This window comes from Microplitis demolitor, chromosome 8, assembly GCF_026212275.2.
Source record: "Microplitis demolitor isolate Queensland-Clemson2020A chromosome 8, iyMicDemo2.1a, whole genome shotgun sequence".
In the NCBI taxonomy this organism is placed as follows: Eukaryota; Metazoa; Arthropoda; class Insecta; order Hymenoptera; family Braconidae; genus Microplitis; species Microplitis demolitor.
Window position 1 is genome coordinate 452,384 of NC_068552.1, and position 18,742 is coordinate 471,125.

The window sequence follows — 18,742 nt, forward strand, 5'->3', positions numbered from 1 at the left end:
CGGGTAATTCCATTAGTTTTAAATACATCGCCAATGTATTTTCACGCGAGGACAAAAAATGTCATAAAGGCATTTTCAGTTATGATTATTATGCATGATAAATAATAATGAAAATATAAAACACCGGATGATTTAAATTACTATTAATTATTATAAAAAATAAACTCAAACTATTTTTAGATAAATAATAATTATCATTATAAATAAATTAATAATGACAAATTTTAAAATAGATAAAACACTACAATATATATTTATGTTTTTTATTAATTTTGAATACGTGGATTTTTTTTTACGCGGCTATTACACTTTAACAGTAAATATATATAAGTAACATTATGTTACATTATTTACTTAAATATTTACAATTTATAAAGACTTATAAATTATGTAGTTATAAAATTATTTTATTATTATATTTCATTTATTTTCCTACACTCAGAAAATTTTACGGTATATTTTTTACATGAAAAATTTATAGAAAAATTACTACAATAATGAAATTATAATTTAAAAAATAAATATCTTTTTGGGTGTTTTTTACTACAAATATAATAATTCTCAAGAATATCGAGTTGTTGTCCCAGTGTTATTTTTTTCTGTAAAATTATCTGTGTGTAGATGATTCAACCTTTTAGTCGTAGTACCGAATTTACAAATCTATTATTTACATAGTTTGTAAAAAATGCAGCACCTCAATTCATACTTTAAATTATATTATTTTACAAAATTTTATATATTAAGAAAATCAATATCAATAATTTAAAAAAGAAAATCTATTTTTGGAGGACTTTATGATTATATTAATTGTCAATCAATATAATAAGTCGGGTAAATCCAAATTTTAATTATCACATAAATTTACCTGGCAGTTAATTTAATAAATAAAAATAATTTTTTAAGCTTTTTATAAAGCTATTAATCGATTATTTTTCTAATCAACTAATTAATATAATAAACTGTTGTTTTAATTCAAATTTTAATTATCATACAAATTTACGTGGCAGTTAAATGAATAAATAAAAAAAAATATTCAAAATTAATTGTAAAGCTTCGTAATAAATTTGACCCACTATATTTATTAAATCAATATTTTAAATTATTAATATCTTAAAAAATTAATTTTAAATAAAATGACAATTATTGCGTTTAAAGTTACAAAATTTATAGTACGGTCAACTGCCCTTAATCACAAGTTACTGAATCAAAAAATTTTGTACAAAACACCTCGTTATAAGCCTCCGTTAAGATTTTCAAATTATAAACTAACAGTAGATAAAAATAGCCAAAATAATCATAGAAATTTGCTATTTAACAGGCTTATAACGAATAGTCGAGAACAAAACTAAACGCACGGTAGTGGGGAGATTTTAATTCCAAGAAAAATTTCCCTGCGTCTCCTAGACCAGGCTTATAATGGGTAGTTGACTGCACTTAATCGCAAAGCTGTTAACAAAATAAGTTCCACTTATTCCAATATTACAGCTATTATTTTGTAAAATAAATACTAAAAACAAATTAAATGACAAGTTTGTTCACAAAAAAAATTTAAAAAATACTAATTTATAGCATGGTTTTTACAATAATTCCCATTATTATGTTTTTAATAATTACTATTATTATTATTATTATTATTATTATTATTATTATTATTATATATTTATTTCGAGATATTGTTACGTACTTTATATATTTTTTATAGCAATATTGCTATAGATATTAATCATAGCACCATCGGCGAAATCAACAAATTGATGTGCAAAAATTTTTTCATAAGCTTGTAGGAAATGGTAGTATAATTTTAATAAGATATGATATAATTCTAATTATACACATTCATTATATGTTATTTTAAACACCTACTGTTATAATCTAATAATAAATTTATAATGATTCATTACAAATTTATGTCTACACTTTAAATAAATAAATCAAATTGCAGTCTTTACTTATATTTTATTTTTAACGCTAAATCATGATGCTTTTTTTTTCGACAATTATTACTGCATTTATTAATTGCTCATTATGAATTTTAGCTAAATAATTATATACATTATATTATTTACAAAATATTATTTCTGAGTTTATTTAATGAATCTCAGAAAATAATTATTTTAAATTTTACTGTTTCGTATATTTTGATTTAATACGATTTTGTTCTCAGCATAAAACTATTGATTATTACATTAAGTTTTATAAATCCATGGAAATGTAAGGCCATCGATATATTGATAAACAAGATATTAATATACGATAGTTATTGATAAACATTACCGACCTTAAGCTATACAGCTGCTGCAAGTTCTTTATGAAGAAACGTTTCAATATCGACTCGACAAATTGGACATCGTTTGTTAGTACATAGCCATTGATCCACGCAGTCTATGTGGAATAAATGCATGCACGGAAGTCTTCGTACACTTTCAAAATCTTCAAATTCTGACAAACATATTGTACACTTTTCCATGGCATCTTCTCCATTTTCAACTTTTTTAACCTGTCGATTATATAAAAAAAAAAAAAAAAAAAAAAAAAAAAAAAAAAAAAAAATAACATAAATAAAATTGGAAATTAAATCCAACCCAATCGCTCATGTGATAATAAATTCCCGTAATTTAAATTTTTAATTGATTTACTGTATGACAACTTTTGGACCTTATTAATATTATTGTTTAGTAAAAAAATTTTTGGCTGGTTAATTGACGTCAATCGATTAACAATTATCCAGACGATGCATTTGTCTTATATGATTACTTAAAATAATTGTTGTAATTAAATTTAACATGATAATCGTTAAATATACTTACGCGTTTGTATTTGTGAGGGAATGTGTGGTTTTCGATAGACTCTTGTGTTGCACCACAACTTATATGAGACATTCGTCGCAAATCAACAATACGCATATAATTTTCAAAGCCTGTATTCATATGCCTTGTTTGAAAAACAAAGTCAGACAACGGTACTGGATATGTTGGTATCATATCAGGTGGTACATTATTTTGCTAAAAAAGATGATAAATATAAAATAGTTTTAATTAGGTAATTAATTAATTATTAAATAATTAGTTATCTTACTATATGTGGTGATATAATATGTACGTGTGGCATACGAGCAAGATGTGGTCTTCCCATCGGCGGGGGCCAATGATACATATGATGATGCACGTGTTGATGAACAGGCATTGGATGCATAGCGTCAGGTGTAGGAGCTTCTATTTCTGGATTACGAACTGAATTCAACTGTAAGAAAAAAAAAATAATAAGTAATTAAAAATGAAATAATAAATTTAAAAAAAAAATTATTAAATAAACTGACCAATACTGAAGATGGAAATATTGGAGAATTTGTTACTAAAGATTCAGGTCCACTAGCTTCTGGGTGGCTGTATACTGTAGGTTGTTGTGGAGGTGGTAGGACAGGATGTTGGGGATAATTATCTACGTGATTTCCACTATCGTTGGCTGCACAACACATTCTGGGAAGACTGCTTGGGCTAGAATTTTCATCCGTTACAAATCGAGCTGGTTGATACATATGAGCATTTGGTGGTGTGCAACTAAAATCAAAGAAAAAAAAAAACGAAATCGTTTAATATGTTCAGGTTGATGTTTTTGTTCAAATGACTCAAATATTATAAATTGTAAGGAATAAATATTACGTGTGTACTGCTGGTGAACGTTGATAAAGTCGACGCCGATGAATTTCTTGTATACGTTGTTGAAGAACCCACATGCGTTGATAAACCGGATGCATTCTTGTGCCTGTTAAACCAATTGTTCCAGGTGCATCTGCAGAAATTATACAGATTACTATAACATAATTATCAGAAAATAAGATTGAAAATTATTAAAATATTAATAAATACCTTGATATGGAGGTCGATGATGATGATGATCTTGATGTACATGAGGAACTCCATGAGGAACTACGCGAGGATGTTCCGGTGGTCGATGAACGCAGTAAGAATTATTTCTGCAGGAATTAAAATTTATATCATCTGTCAAAAATATATAAAAATAAATACATTACCTAAGAGCTGTATTTTCTTGAACTTGTGATGGTACAGGATTTGTCGCAGTTGAATGAGCATGATTTTCATCATCAGATTCAGCAGTTAAATCTACTATAGTCACAGTACGATCACTCTGTTCATTATCTTGATTTGTATTCTTAAAAAGAAAAATATTAATGATTATTTTGTTAGATATATAAATCAATTAGTTAATATACTTGTTTATTGCTGTAATTAACAGTCTCAAGAACTTGAATTGATCCATCTTCATCATCGCTTTCACTACTCGAAGACCAATCTAATTGCAAATCCGGTGCTGAAGGAATATCATCGTGATCTATAAAATTTTTAAAGTTAAATAAAATAAATTATATAATAAAATAACTTAATAATTAATAATTAATCCTCACTAGTCGTTTGATGAGAAGCACCTGGTGAAATTTGAGCAGAAACAGCAGTCGACTGGATTGAAGACCTATCATTGGTTACTTGTCTTGTTAGATTGTTGTTGGAGTTAGATTGTTGGTCGTCTATTGTATAAGTGACGTGGTTGGCTGACCCGGTTATGCTAGGAATATTTAAGAGATATCGGTTTAAAGTCTTATGTAGTCTTATGTGTGTTATCTTTTTTGAAGCACCGTGATTATGCTGAAAATATTAAACATATAGCAGTAGCAATGTTTTCACTAATAGATTAATATTCATTACTACATCCTTTCAATAGAAATAAAATTTTAAATAATTTCAGGTCTGTTATAAAAAAAAATCGATACTTTTTTTTTTTTTTTTTATTTAAACTATACAAATGCGATCGACTAATCGTTATAAGCCTGTTTTAATTGAATGAAAACAGTTTTTAGTTTCGAATTTGAATGGAGGCTTATAACGAGATATCTGGTACTAAACTTTTTAGAATGTTTAAGTGGAAGAAGTTGTTTGGACTCGGTGAGTGACGATTGAGGGGAGAGACATATGATGGATAGTCGACTGTAATTAAATAAAAGTTTAAGTACCTGTAATCAACAGGAGTATCAATAAGTCTTGATGGTCCAGCAACACTTAAATTATTAACTTGTTGATTACTATTATCTAATTTATGAGGTTCATTTTTCTTTGCTTTATGCTTTGTTGGTAATTCTCTGTCATACAGTATTCTTTTACGACGATAGTGAGCACAGGCTCTTTCGTCACATAAATTATCCAATGGCTGTGTTACTTGATCTCTTCGTGATCTTGTTCGACACATGTTGCAATTATTAATACGAACCCCACGCCAATATCGTGGATCAGCTATTGGAGCTGATGGTGATCTATACGATGAAAAGACAAGATTATTAGATGCTGTCGAGTGTTGTGCCGGTTGATTTGTGAATGAGTCAACGCGATTTTGTGAATCAGCCTCTTCAATATCACTCTCCGCAAATAAATGTTCATACTCCATTTCTGTACCTGCAATTTTATTTTTTTAAAATCTTAATATAGTCTTAATATTTTTTAGTTTTTACCAGCAGGACATCTTTGAGGTGTAGGATCAACCGTTGAAGAAAAAGCCGTATCAAATATATCAGCTAAAGATGTGGAATTTGAATCTACTGAACTTGTAGCAGTATCAGGATTGAAAAGTCCATTTCTATCTTCTGCCTTAGATTTTCTCCAAGCCTCATCAGTATTCTTACCTTCAGCCATTCTAATTTTATAAATTTAAATATTTTAATAATTTTTTTTTAATATAAAAGTATCACAGTAATCAAATCTATTTTTTTTAAATGTCTTGTTAAAAAAATATGGTACTGAAAGTAACAGACATAAAAATAATTTATTTCTATTAAATAAAAAAATAAAATACTTTTTTCCATGTTAAAAAATTTTTATTTTACTTACAAGTTGTAGTTTTTATAAAAATTTAGAATTGTCTGATGTCTGGAACTTTCAGTATAATGAAAAAATTGCAGATTCATAAACTAAAAAAAAAAAAAAATGTATACTTGTAGTCATTGTAAATTTTATCAATAACTTTTTCTCTCTAGCTTTTTCCTTAGCATTATCACAATTGTAATGACTGTATAATTTAATCAAGATAAATCTTCGATCGTGTAATGAACTACCGACACATTAAATATTGAGGTCGAACTTAAATGACCGTCGATATAAAATTCATTTAAGTAATTAATTCTTATAAAATTAATTTTAAAAAATTAAAGTTAAATTTAAAAATTTTAAATTATTGAATTTATTTAAAAAATGAAATTAAATAAAAAAAATAATCAAGGTCATGGTTCCGAATTTTTATTAACAGCAACACCAAAGTCGACTAGAGTCCCGGCGAACAAATCAATCGAGTTATTACTTTTTTAAATCTATTTAATATTAAATTATAATTATTATAAATTTAAATAAATAAAAACCTTTGACAGTAGCAGCCAAGTGTTGAACAAAAGTGATTTATATATTTTTTCACCACGTCATTTTAGGAACTGTAATTTTTTTCACATCGATATTAATGTCATTAAGAATAATAATGTCGCAACACATCGATACTATTTTAAAACTCATTATTTACAAATTATACAACATTTAATTGTTTATAATAATAAATATATACTAAATATATATTGAGGAATTTCATGGTAGTAACAACAATAAAATTATGTAGGACCCACAGATTGTCATGGCAAACTTGTAGATCAGAAGGAATGATATATGATATATGACAATATATAGCCTCTATACGGCCCATAAGTACAAACAAGGCTAAAAGTTTTCTGTAGATGGAAAATCGAGTATATGAGAAATTTTAAATACAATTCGTACCGTCATCTGACATCGAAATCATGAAAAACAAAAAATTTCCATTGTCAAAAAAATACCCAGCAACTGTTGATTTTAAACTGATAAAAAAGAATTCGATATTTACTACTGTCAAAAATTTAGATTTTAAAACCAAACATTTTATTTTTTTTTAATTTTTTTTTTTAATCCTAAGTTGACAGAAATCCAAAACTGAAATAAGATGTCAAGTTTAATACATGATGGTGCAATAGTAGTTGACGTTACTTGAAGTTATAAATTTTGATCATTCAAATTTTTATGCGCAATTTTCTGTCAGATTTAAATTTACGTCTACGCTTTAAATTTTTTTCCACAATTTTCTGATTCAATTTGAATTACTATTATGGCTGTAAATTTATTTTAACTTTTAGTTGATATTGTACTTATATTACAGTCAAAGTTTGAAACATCAGAACTTGACGTCAGTTTATTGGAAACACTGAACAATAAGTTTTTGAATAAAAAGTGTTTAGTGAAATTGACTCAGTTTTTGAAATAAAAAATTAATAAAAATGTTAAAAAAACTTGTTCGTCTTGAAGATCAAAAGTTTATTTTCAAATTGACGACAAATTAACGTCAACTATTTGTACACAAAGTTTTCACAGAGAGTTTGAAGTAAAATTTAAGCCGTAGACTTATCAATTTGCGATCAACTTGACTACTATTGGAAATTTTTGAATTAAAACTCTGGTTATCTGGGCTATTTTATAAAAATCAGAAAAAATTTATGTACGAGCATATTTATCAATAAGACTATAAATTTATCACATCTTTATCAACAGTAATGATAATTATTCATAAAGTTTCCTTTTTATTACACAGTTGCTGAGCGCCACTAAATCTGTATGTAGTCCAAGTTTCTAGTAGATTGTACTAAATGTTGTATTTAACATTATAAAATATTATTATTTTTTGTATCAAGTATTTATAAGTATTCCTTGATAATTTTTTATTAATATCTTATATTGACATCCCATAATTTAAATAAAATAAAAAATTTTTAAATTAAATTTAACTTGTGTAATAATTAAAAATTTAAAAAATACAAAAATACTAATAACAAGTGATATAATTATAATTATTAAATGAACTGTTGGTATATAAAATAAAATACAAATTTATAAATTTAAATTTTTTATTAGCAAACCGGTATTTTCAATATAAATAATTACTGATATACAGGGGGGCGTTTTAAATCTCGATGTATTGAGGTCCTCTTGCGATATGAGTTTGTAATCGTTGATTTCCTATCTCTATTTCACACTTATTAAATAAATCAAATGTTTAATATAATTTATAATTAAACAAAAAAATATTGCAATGAATTTTTTAAAAATTATAAAAAATGCACTTACAGTTATTGTGGATTTTATCAATAATTAGTATTGTCTTTTAATACCTATTTCCTGTATTAAATAAATTATTAAAATGGAAGGAGTTAATGGACAACTGCAGACTAAGTATCAAAAAGTTGTTGCTGAATATTCAAAGGTTATTTATTTAAATTTATTTTTAGTTCTAGTACAAGTTTTACGTAAATCTGTATCTTCAGTCTTTAGCAAGTCTGCAACATCAGTTTTGGATATCAGATAACATATCAAGTGAATCTGTAGCAGTACTTGTTGAAGATCCGCTAGCTCAGATTTGCTGCAGAATTGCTTAAAATATCTGGACATAAGTCCTTAAGAAGAATCTTAAACAAAACTTGATGAAATCTGCAGCAAGTAGACTTATAAGACTTGTTTAAATCATTGATAAAAAACTTGCTGAAGAACTGTCAAACAACTTCCTGAAGACAATGCTAATAGGATTGATAGATAATAAATTTATATTTGGTATTATTTCAGATACGTGCTCAAGCTAGTGTTCTAAAAAAGGCTGTGATTGATGAACAGACACGAAACAGTGAACTTAAGGAACAATTAAAGGAAAGAGATGTTTCATTAAGACGCGCAGAACAAGAATTAGATAGTTTAATTTTTCGTAATCAACAATTAACTAAGAGAGTTACTGTCTTACAAGACGAACTTGATAAATCACAAAATAAATCGAAAAAAGGTAAAAGTAAATCATCGGAAAATAAAGATCAACCACCGCCACCACCCAATCATGTTTATGTAGAAGAATTTAAAAAAAAAATTGTTGAAAATGCACAGCTTCAATCAGTTATTTCTGACAAAGATAATGAAATTGACGAGCTTAGTGATAGAATAAAACATCTTGAGTACAAACTTGATTTGTCGGAAAAATCTCGAATTGAATTGGATAGTAAATTTCAAGATAAAATAGATAAATTAGAACGAGATAAAAATGAATTAATTAAAAAATTAAATGATCGTCAAAAACACGATGAAACAGTTTCGTGGTCTAGTATTGAGGGAAAATGGAGTTATGATTGTGATTTAAAAACAACAATAACAAACCATCGTCAGGTTGATCATTCACCTTTATCATCACCTTCTGTTTCTCGTCGATCATCTAAATCAATTGGTGATATAAGATTACAAAAAACACCAGAATATCAAGATGATACCAATAATGAATTTGAATACTCGAAAATTTATGACTTAGAAAAAGAATTAAGTCAATATAAAAGTGATTATTATATATTGAAAAATAAATATGATGAATTACAGGAAAAAAATAATTATATTTTACAGCAAGTTGATTCAAATAATTTAGAGCCTGTAGAAATTAATAATATGGTACTTTTTTGAATTATTATTTATTTTAATATAATTTATTTTAAGACTTAAAATATTTGTTTTTTTACAGATTGGAAGTTTGAAAGCTCCGTTTGCATTGCCAGATGAAATTGAAGCACGTGAAGCTAAAATAAAAGATTATTTCCAACGAGAAATTGATAAATTGATAACAGAAAAACAAATTTATCATGCGAAAAATCTTGCCATTGCTGCCAGTGTAAATATTAATAATTATATACTGAAGTGGAACTCAATTATATATTGATTTTATTATTATTTCAGAATCAAGTGATGAGTGTACATTTAGATACGAGTGAAGAAAAGCGTAAAAAATGTGAAACTGCTTTATTGGAAGCTTTGTCGAATTGGACAAGTTCACAAGAAGATAAAGAAGTTCAAGAAGGAAGTTATACAAGTCAACTCAGTACAATGACTGAACATCTCGCTAATATGAATGAGAAACTTATTCAGCAAACTGAAGAAATCCAACAATTGAAATATGAACTCAGCAATAAAGTAATTTAAATATATTTAATATAGTAATTATTATACTATTATATTATTAATATATTTTTTTCTCATTATAGAATGAAAAAAAAGGAAAGCAAAAATAATTATAATTATTACTATTATAAAAGGATGACATTCCATTAATAAAATTATTTAATTAATGTAAATATATGAAAATGCATAAGAAAAAATGGAAAAAATAATCAAATAACTGGGTATTAATTTTGTTAATACGTTTTTTTAATTGATCGTTAATTTAGTATATACATTTTTATTTTTATTCTTATTAAATAAAGGATAAATTGAATTATCAATTAAATAATAAAATAATATAAACAATGAATTATATATATATATATTTTTTTTCTCGTTTAAAAGACAAGAAATATAATTTATTTTTATCTACTTGTACATATTTATAAATAATTATCGATAATTTATTATCATTAATCAACTTTAATAGCAAAACTAGCACCACAACTACAACCTTGTTCTGCCAACGGATTATTTATTATTCTAAAAGCAGATCTTATTAATTCTGAATGAAAATCAATGGTTGCACCTTTAACATACTCCAATGACGTTGAATCAATTACAACTTTAGCTCCGTCTTTTTGAAATACTCTAATAAATAAACCAATATATTATTAATAAGTTTATTAATTTATATATTAAATTCATTCTTACACAATATCTCCCTTTTTAAAAATATTCAATGACTTTTAACTTTACAATCGTATCAAAACAAATTTTAAAATTTAAAAAAAAATTACTTGTAGTTATTAATTGGGAGTTAAACGAAATTTGTTGAATAAATTTCAGTAAAATCTTCATGGCAATACTATAATTTTAAATGTCAAATTTTTTAGGGCAACTATATTGTCGTTTTTTCAGTTAATGCTTCTATTTTTTTTTGTCAAATTTATTAATAAAATTTAAATATGGTCATGACAAAAGTCATTGAGTATTTTTAAAAAGTAGAGAGTATTGTCTGGAAATGTCCTTATTAGTTATTGTCCAACATACTTGTCATCAGCATTTATATTTGAATCTAAATCAAATTTGTACTGAAAACCTGAACATCCACCTCCTTCAACTGTCAGCCTTAAACATGTACCGTCTTCAGTTATATCTTTTAATCGTTTTGCGCAACTTTCACTAATAATTAAATCATCTTCTGTAATATTCGTATCAGCTTTGGTTGTTAAATTTCTGTTCGTTTGTTGATTTGAAGTTTGACACCATGGAGATCTAAGTTGAATAAAAAAGAATGTACATAAATAAACTAAATCAATAAAAATTATAAATAGATTTAAAATAAAAAATAATAATAATAATAATAAAAAAAATTCACAAATAAATTAAACTATTTATTTAAAATTAAATAGTTATCAATAATACAACTTACGATAATAATTTTGAGAAATATCGATTTGATGAAAAATTAGATGACAGTTCCCATACTGAAGAAAGTCGAAATTTCGACATTTTTAATGTTTTTAATGTAAAATAAAAAATAAAATATAATACTGTATATGTGCATACATTCATCAGCTGATTGTGACAGGTCAATTGATATTATCAATGGAGTTTTAAAAAATATATTACAACATCAAAGATGTCACTACTTGTACAGGAATAGTCGCCTGCCTGAACAAATTTATTGTTAAATAAAATATATTTGATATTTATATAAATGACATCAGAATTTAATATCATCAGCAATTATTTCTATAATAAATAAATAAATGTAAAAATATATGTAGCTGACAATTTAAAATTTTAAAATTTTTGAATCAATAAATAAAATGTAAGTAAGAATAAAAATTTCCAAATTCGTATTTTGATAATTGAAAAATCAGTACGCGGGTTTTTTTAAATTTAATTATTTAAAATTTATCAATTGTTAGATTTAGGAAAAAGAGCGAGGGTCGAAATAGAGAAAGAGAGAAAAAGGGAGGGAGAGAAAAAAAAAGACCCGAATAGAATCGAAGCTGAACAAGCAGAGAATCTGAGAGCGAGAGCGCTGAGAGCCGAACGTCCGAACTCAATATTAAGTAGAGTCGGCCGCAGTCGGCCGTATCCGTTCGTGGTATCTGGTAGTGTCCGTATATATACTTAATGTCGTGGATGTCGTGTAAGCTCGTAAGCTGCTCCATGTATTATTTAAGTATATACTGAAACTGAACTGTACTGAACTGGAAACTGGTCAACTGGAATGGATGATTGCATAGTAATCGAGTAAAAAGAGTAAAATGTGCTAGTAAACTAGTCTAGGATAGTTAAATTAAAAGTTACAGGTGGATATTTATCGAATGACAAGTTACTAAATAAAAAAGTGATCAGTGGTGATATGAATCATCTGAGCATCTGAAGGAGAAACTTAAATTAATGGCTGTCAGTGATCGGTCTATCGCAACGAGGAGTTTTTATCGAAAATTTAACGTGAGGAAAAATAACAGTAAGCTTCTGCGTGATAATATCATCATCCACCCTTGCGTAGTATTGGTATTGGCCCTATTGGCGCTTCCGTTTCCTTTTCTGTAATGTACCAACTCAGCAAGGCCGCACAAGTAAACACACGACGTTTATAATAATGCCAGGGCGGTTGCGTTGACTTGCGTTGACACTTGGGTGGACTAACAGCTAACAGGGTGCTTGTACTTGGAAATAAAATATATTTATTTATTTATTGATACATGACATTTTTTAATTATTTATATTCTCACCGTCATCATCATCGTCACTGTCAAAATAGAAAATAATTTTACCGCAATTACAGTGCCAAGTGTCAACTATAATATATAAATAATAATAATAATACAGAACAAGTAAAGGCTACATTGTTATTTGTCATCTCAATATATCGATAGTTTGATATTTTTAAGGCAATTTCACCTCGACAATAGTGACAAGAGATAAAGTAAGAGATAACTTTTTTTGACAGTTGTCATTTTAAATTTAAAAATATTTAATTATTTAAAATTTTCTGTCTAGATTAAAGTTAAAAAAATGTTTACTGGAACAGTTAAAGTTAAAATATGCGAAGCTACTGGATTACGTGCCACAGATAAACATCGAAAGTTTTGGCAGGACGCACCACCTATAATAGATCCTTACGTTCTTCTTGATGTCGACCAAAATCGTCTTAATCGTACGTCTATAAAAGCTAAAACATATGATCCAGTGTGGAATGAAACTTTCACCCATGATGTCCAAGCTGCAGTTATGTTGGGACTCACTGTCTTCCATGATGCTGCTTTACCACCTGATGACTTTGTGGCTAATTGTAGAATTCCTTTTGAAGAGCTTGTACGCCGTGAAGATGAGACTGCTGATTTTTGGGTTTGTTTTTATTTATTATTAAAATAATCACTTTAAGTTTACTCTATGACATAATTGATAACTCTGAAGGTACATATGTTGATAACACCCACCACATGTTCCTTGATAAATATGGGTTAATAATGATAGCATGGAGATATGAGTAAAATTATATAATTAGTTTTATTATTTTAAATAAAATAATAAATAATTTTAGGTTGATCTTGAGCCTCATGGTAAATTACGCGTAAAAATTGATCTAAAATGGAGTAATCAAGGTATATAATGCGCTATTTATATCTCATTTTGAGTAAATAAAAGTTAAACTGTAGTGTTGTTGTTATTATTATAATAAATTAATTTAGATCAACAACCAGGATGTAGTAGTGGAGAAGGAGATAGTATTGGATCAGTAAGTGGAAATGTTGGAAGTAGTGTTGTCACAGGAAACATGGAACCACGTGGATTCACAGAACGCCAAGGATTTAATAGACGAAGAGGGGCCATGCGTCGTAGAGTACATCAAGTTAATGGACATAAATTTATGGCAACATTCTTGAGACAACCAACATTTTGTTCTCACTGTCGTGATTTTATTTGGTATGTAAACACTCAATACAATATACACAAGGTCATATATATCTATATCTATACCTATTTCTCTATAATTCCAAGGGATTTATTTGGGTACACTTAAAATTGGTCACGGTATATATTTAATTGCACAGCTTATCAAGACTTGTAAATTAAATTCACGCATGTTATTCCTTATATATCTTTAAAAACTATTGATTTTATATATTATATGGAATATAACAAATTAATCATTAAGTAAATACAGTCGACTATCCATAATAAGTCCAATATTAAGTAGAACATAATTTATTGTAACCATTAGTTACATTAAAAGCTTCTACTACAATTGAAAAGTTTTATTGAACATTATGTTCATTAATAAAATTATTATTGTTACCGTAATTAATACCGTTATTATAATTATTATTACGTATTAAGTTTTATAACGGGTAGTCGAGAATAAAATAAAACGTACGATAGTGGAGAGACAGAAGTTACAAGGAAAATTTCTCCTGCATCCCCTAGTCTAGGCTTATGACGGGTAGTTGACTTTACTTTTAAGATTCAATAGGGAAACAATAGGTATTATTCTAATATATGAATATGTTACGGGAAATCGGAAAACAATCGCTTTTGATAGACTTAATTTATACATTATTCTGGGATAATTTACTAATGCTTTTAACTACAGGTAAATTTTATTAATTATAAATTTTATTTTCAACTAGTATGGGAATTTTTTTTTGACAGTAAGTGATATTTCGGTACCCTTTTGTCTACACTAAAACTTATATTTTATTTTAAAAAGAAGCAATATTGTGTGTTTTTGATGGGTTATCACGGAGATAATGTCAAGTGCTTTGTCTGTTGAATTTCAGGGGCGTCGGAAAGCAAGGCTATCAGTGTCAAGGTGAGAAAGACACAAGTCATGTTAAGAACCGATTCTTGATGATATTATTTTTTTTTTTTAATTTCATTAATGTTATGTTTTTCTTTCTTTCTTTTTTTTTTTTTATCAGAAATTGCTTTATTACTTTCACTATTAATGCTATTAAAATAATAAAACTCTCTAATTACTTTTGCTTTTTGTGTGGATTAATTTAATAACACGTTTATTTTTTTTCTTTTCAAATTTTACTTTATCAGCTTTATTGGTTTCAATTTATTTTAATTTATATTTATAATTGTTTAATAAAATATTTATGTTTTAAATAAAATACAGAGTTAAAAAAAAACTAAATATAATTTTGTTACAGTATGTACGTGTGTTGTTCATAAAAGATGTCACAAATTGGTTGTTACAAAATGTCCTGGTATGAGAGACGAGGTGTGTATTTTAAAAAAATAAAATTATGTTTTTGTCGTTTTTTTTTTTTTTTTTTTTTTTTTTTATGTTTTGTGTTACTGCTGTTTTGCCGTAAATTATAATTTAATAGCTAGAAAAAAAAAAAAATGTAAAATATTTAGTTGCTTTGCATTTTTTATTTTATACGCTTTGTTTGTTTCGTTGTTTGTTTTTATCCGGAATATCCGGACGTTTAGGAAATGGAAACTGTGTTGCAGTCTAATGAAAGTATACAAGGGCAACGGTTCAGCGTCAATGTACCTCATCGCTTTGAAGTACATACATTTAAACGTTTTACATTCTGCGATCACTGTGGGTCACTTCTTTATGGTTTAATAAAACAAGGTCTTCAATGTCAAGGTACTTGATAATAAAACTTTAAAAATATTATTTCGATAAATTAATATTATTATTTTATAATTAGTATGTGACCTAAATGTACACAAACGATGTCAAAAAAATGTCGCTAATAATTGCGGAATCGATACAAAGGCGATGGCTGAAATTTTGAGTACTTTGAATATTTCACCGGACCAGCAATCAAAAACTCGAATTAATTATAAGGCAAGTTCAGCCAGTGGGTCATCTCAAAGTCCATCCGGAAATGGTAAACATCAACGACCAACGGATAATACTGAGCCGCGGGATCAATTACAAGACCAGTCTGCATCTGAAAATAGTTCACAAGATGAGGAGAGTGAAATGCAAAAAGTAACTCTTGAAGATTTCAATTTTATTAAAGTACTTGGTAAAGGAAGTTTTGGCAAAGTAATGCTTGCTGAACGAAAGGGAAATTCTGATGAGATATATGCCGTTAAAGTATTGAAGAAAGATGTTATTATTCAAGATGATGATGTTGATTGTACTATGACAGAAAAACGAATACTTGCTTTGGCAGCAAGGCATCCATTTTTAACTGCTCTTCATAGCTGTTTCCAAACACCCGAACGTCTTTTCTTCGTAATGGAATACGTTAATGGAGGTGAATGAATTCATTAAATACAATAAAAAAATATTAATCTGATTTATATAAGTAGATAAACTAATAATATTTAAAATATTTTAGGTGATCTCATGTTTCAAATTCAAAAAGCTCGTAAATTTGATGAAACTCGAGCCCGTTTTTATGCTGCAGAGGTAACTTTAGCCCTGCAGTTTCTACATCAGCATGGCGTAATTTATCGTGATCTTAAACTGGACAATATCCTATTGGATCGCGAAGGTCACTGTAAACTCGCCGACTTTGGTATGTGTAAAGAAGGAATTGTTGACGGTAAAACAACAACAACTTTTTGTGGTACACCAGATTATATTGCGCCAGAAATACTTCAAGAGTTAGAATACGGTGCGAGTGTAGATTGGTGGGCATTGGGAGTATTAATGTACGAGATGATGGCCGGACAGCCGCCTTTTGAAGCAGATAATGAAGACGATCTTTTCGAATCGATATTACATGACGATGTTCTCTATCCTGTTTGGTTGAGCAAAACAGCAGTGTCTATTCTAAAAGGTTTCATGACTAAAAATCCAGCAAGACGTTTAGGATGTGTCGTATCCAATGGTGGCGAATATGCTATTAAATCACATCCTTTCTTCCAATCAATGGATTGGAGAGCACTCGAAGCACGAAAACTTAAGCCTCCTTTCACGCCAAAAATTGTAAATATTTTTTTTTTTTTTTTTATTATATCAAATTATTATTATCATTTTAATGTAATTAATTTTTTTTTTATAGAATAATGAAAAAGATGCCATGAATTTTGATACTGAATTTACAAAAGAGGAGCCTGTACTTACGCCAGTTCATCAATCAGTCCTACAATCAGTAAATCAAGATGAATTCAGAGGATTTTCATTCGTCAATAAAGACTTTAATACAAGCAAACTAGGAACATCTTAATGAGAATAATTAAATTTTATTATTCAAATTTGAATTATCGGGAATTGTACGGCAACTAGTGTGCTGCAGATTGCATTGGAATTGTTCAAAAACTGGATGAGGCTGCATCAAACATCATTGGTAACTGTAAAAAAAAAATATATATATATATATATTATTACGTATCGTACTGCTTATCAAACAGGTTGAATCTGAAATATTGTTGAAAATAATTTCGTTTTTGTATTTATTTTTTTTTATGTTGAAAATTTTTAGTACGTAAAAAAAAAGTTATAATTTTGTTTTTGTTCTCTAAAGAATTATAAATCGAACAAAAATAAAATTATAAGATCTATAATTGATTAAGTGTTTCTTAAGAGAAGAGTAAATTTCACTGTTGCTACAGTTTGTAATGGAGACTTGTCAACTAGAGCAAGTACAGATAGCGGTTGTACGAAAACTTTGCGCGTTTCATTTGATTTAAGTTCAAGGTGTCAAATGTCATATATTTCAATCGTTTGCTATAAACATCTCGGTTCTAGCAAAAGTTAATGTGTAAAAATTGTCTTATAAGCACAATTTTTAGTAAAAGATTTAAATAACAAAGGAATTGTAATCACAATTAACACTGATAATTTAAAATTAATTTTCCTGAGTAATGTCTTGTTTTTTTTTTTTTTTTTTCAACTAAACAATTACATAAAATATTATCATTATTGTATTTTTACGATAGATAAATTGCATGTAATCGTGAGTTTAAAAATTATAGATATTACAGGCCACCGGTGGTCTAGTTTAGAGAATCTATGTATACATATATGTATATAAAAGTTATTTTAGTATATGTCTAACTGAGAGAATAGCGGAGATGGTTCGATTGATTTTAGCAAATGAAACGTACGACGTCATATACAAGATTGAAAGTTTAAAATTACCTGATACTTCATAACTACCAAATATATATCCTTGTCTTTTTTCTTTCTTTTTTTATGACATCGAGCTTTCTTAAATATCTTTAAGTTTAAATGTTTAACTAATTAACTATTATTTTTTTCTTTAAACCCATCGATCTCTTTGTTTATAATAATAAATAAGTCATTGTCGATATTTTTTTGGGTTGTATCGGAGTTATAACGTGTACATGTTTATTATTTAAACTTAGAATAATCGATTTACTTGCTTGATAAGTATAATAATTAATAATATTTAAAATAATTAATTTGTAATCGCGTATTACATAATAAAATATTTAATAAATAAAAAAAAATTTTATCGTGTTGATCACGACATACAATCGCTATAAATAAATTTAAAAACGAAATATATAAAAAAGATAAAGAGAAAAAAAAATTGTCGGTAATTTTTAAAAATATTATTTAAAATTAATGAATATCTGGCAAAAATAAATATCAAACAAATAATAATAATAATTAATATATTCTTGTTTATTAAATATTAATTATCGTTAACGCTAGAAAAATATTAAATAGTTTAATAATGTGTGTAATGCAAAAAGTACTTTTAGCATTGAAAAATAATTTTTAGTATAAAAATACTTAT

General features: G+C 27.1%; 4 protein-coding genes across 6 annotated transcripts; 2 read left to right on the forward strand and 2 right to left on the reverse strand.

Annotated features, from left to right (window-relative positions):
* Positions 1-249: 249 nt before the first annotated feature.
* On the reverse strand, positions 250-6,760 carry LOC103576047 (uncharacterized). Of its 2 annotated transcripts, XM_053741074.1 has the most exons (13): positions 6,419-6,760; positions 5,895-5,974; positions 5,519-5,700; positions 5,027-5,462; positions 4,424-4,581; positions 4,232-4,350; positions 4,031-4,170; positions 3,867-3,973; positions 3,660-3,789; positions 3,317-3,557; positions 3,076-3,240; positions 2,808-3,002; positions 250-2,497 (listed from the first exon to the last, which is right to left on the reverse strand). In XM_053741074.1, the coding sequence occupies exons 2-13, from the start codon at positions 5,969-5,971 to the stop codon at positions 2,285-2,287; spliced, it is 2,163 nt and encodes a 720-aa protein (XP_053597049.1). In that variant the 5' UTR covers positions 5,972-5,974; positions 6,419-6,760; the 3' UTR covers positions 250-2,284. The 2 variants fall into 2 exon arrangements, with proteins under 2 accessions (XP_053597049.1, XP_008554293.1); XM_008556071.3 differs by lacking the exon at positions 5,895-5,974 and having other exon boundaries at positions 6,419-6,759.
* Positions 6,761-7,736: 976 nt separating this feature from the next.
* On the forward strand, positions 7,737-10,265 carry LOC103576062 (protein phosphatase 1 regulatory subunit 21). The gene is made up of 6 exons (XM_008556089.3): positions 7,737-7,764; positions 8,201-8,334; positions 8,691-9,548; positions 9,619-9,765; positions 9,831-10,064; positions 10,136-10,265. Exons 2-6 carry the CDS (start codon positions 8,272-8,274, stop codon positions 10,160-10,162), a joined length of 1,329 nt encoding a protein of 442 aa, XP_008554311.1. The 5' UTR covers positions 7,737-7,764; positions 8,201-8,271; the 3' UTR covers positions 10,163-10,265.
* A 153-nt stretch (positions 10,266-10,418) lies between these two features.
* On the reverse strand, positions 10,419-11,644 carry LOC103576068 (iron-sulfur cluster assembly 2 homolog, mitochondrial). Its single transcript, XM_008556101.3, has 3 exons — positions 11,467-11,644; positions 11,085-11,309; positions 10,419-10,682 (listed from the first exon to the last, which is right to left on the reverse strand). The coding sequence occupies exons 1-3, from the start codon at positions 11,607-11,609 to the stop codon at positions 10,505-10,507; spliced, it is 546 nt and encodes a 181-aa protein (XP_008554323.1). The 5' UTR covers positions 11,610-11,644; the 3' UTR covers positions 10,419-10,504.
* A 469-nt stretch (positions 11,645-12,113) lies between these two features.
* On the forward strand, positions 12,114-17,860 carry LOC103576073 (protein kinase C). Of its 2 annotated transcripts, none has more exons than XM_008556112.3 (10): positions 12,114-12,981; positions 13,056-13,403; positions 13,600-13,660; positions 13,748-13,982; positions 14,837-14,868; positions 15,215-15,285; positions 15,501-15,663; positions 15,728-16,285; positions 16,370-16,962; positions 17,039-17,860. In XM_008556112.3, the coding sequence occupies exons 2-10, from the start codon at positions 13,071-13,073 to the stop codon at positions 17,201-17,203; spliced, it is 2,211 nt and encodes a 736-aa protein (XP_008554334.1). In that variant the 5' UTR covers positions 12,114-12,981; positions 13,056-13,070; the 3' UTR covers positions 17,204-17,860. The 2 variants fall into 2 exon arrangements, with proteins under 2 accessions (XP_008554334.1, XP_008554342.1); XM_008556120.3 differs by having other exon boundaries at positions 15,522-15,663.
* The last annotated feature ends 882 nt before the right edge of the window (positions 17,861-18,742 follow it).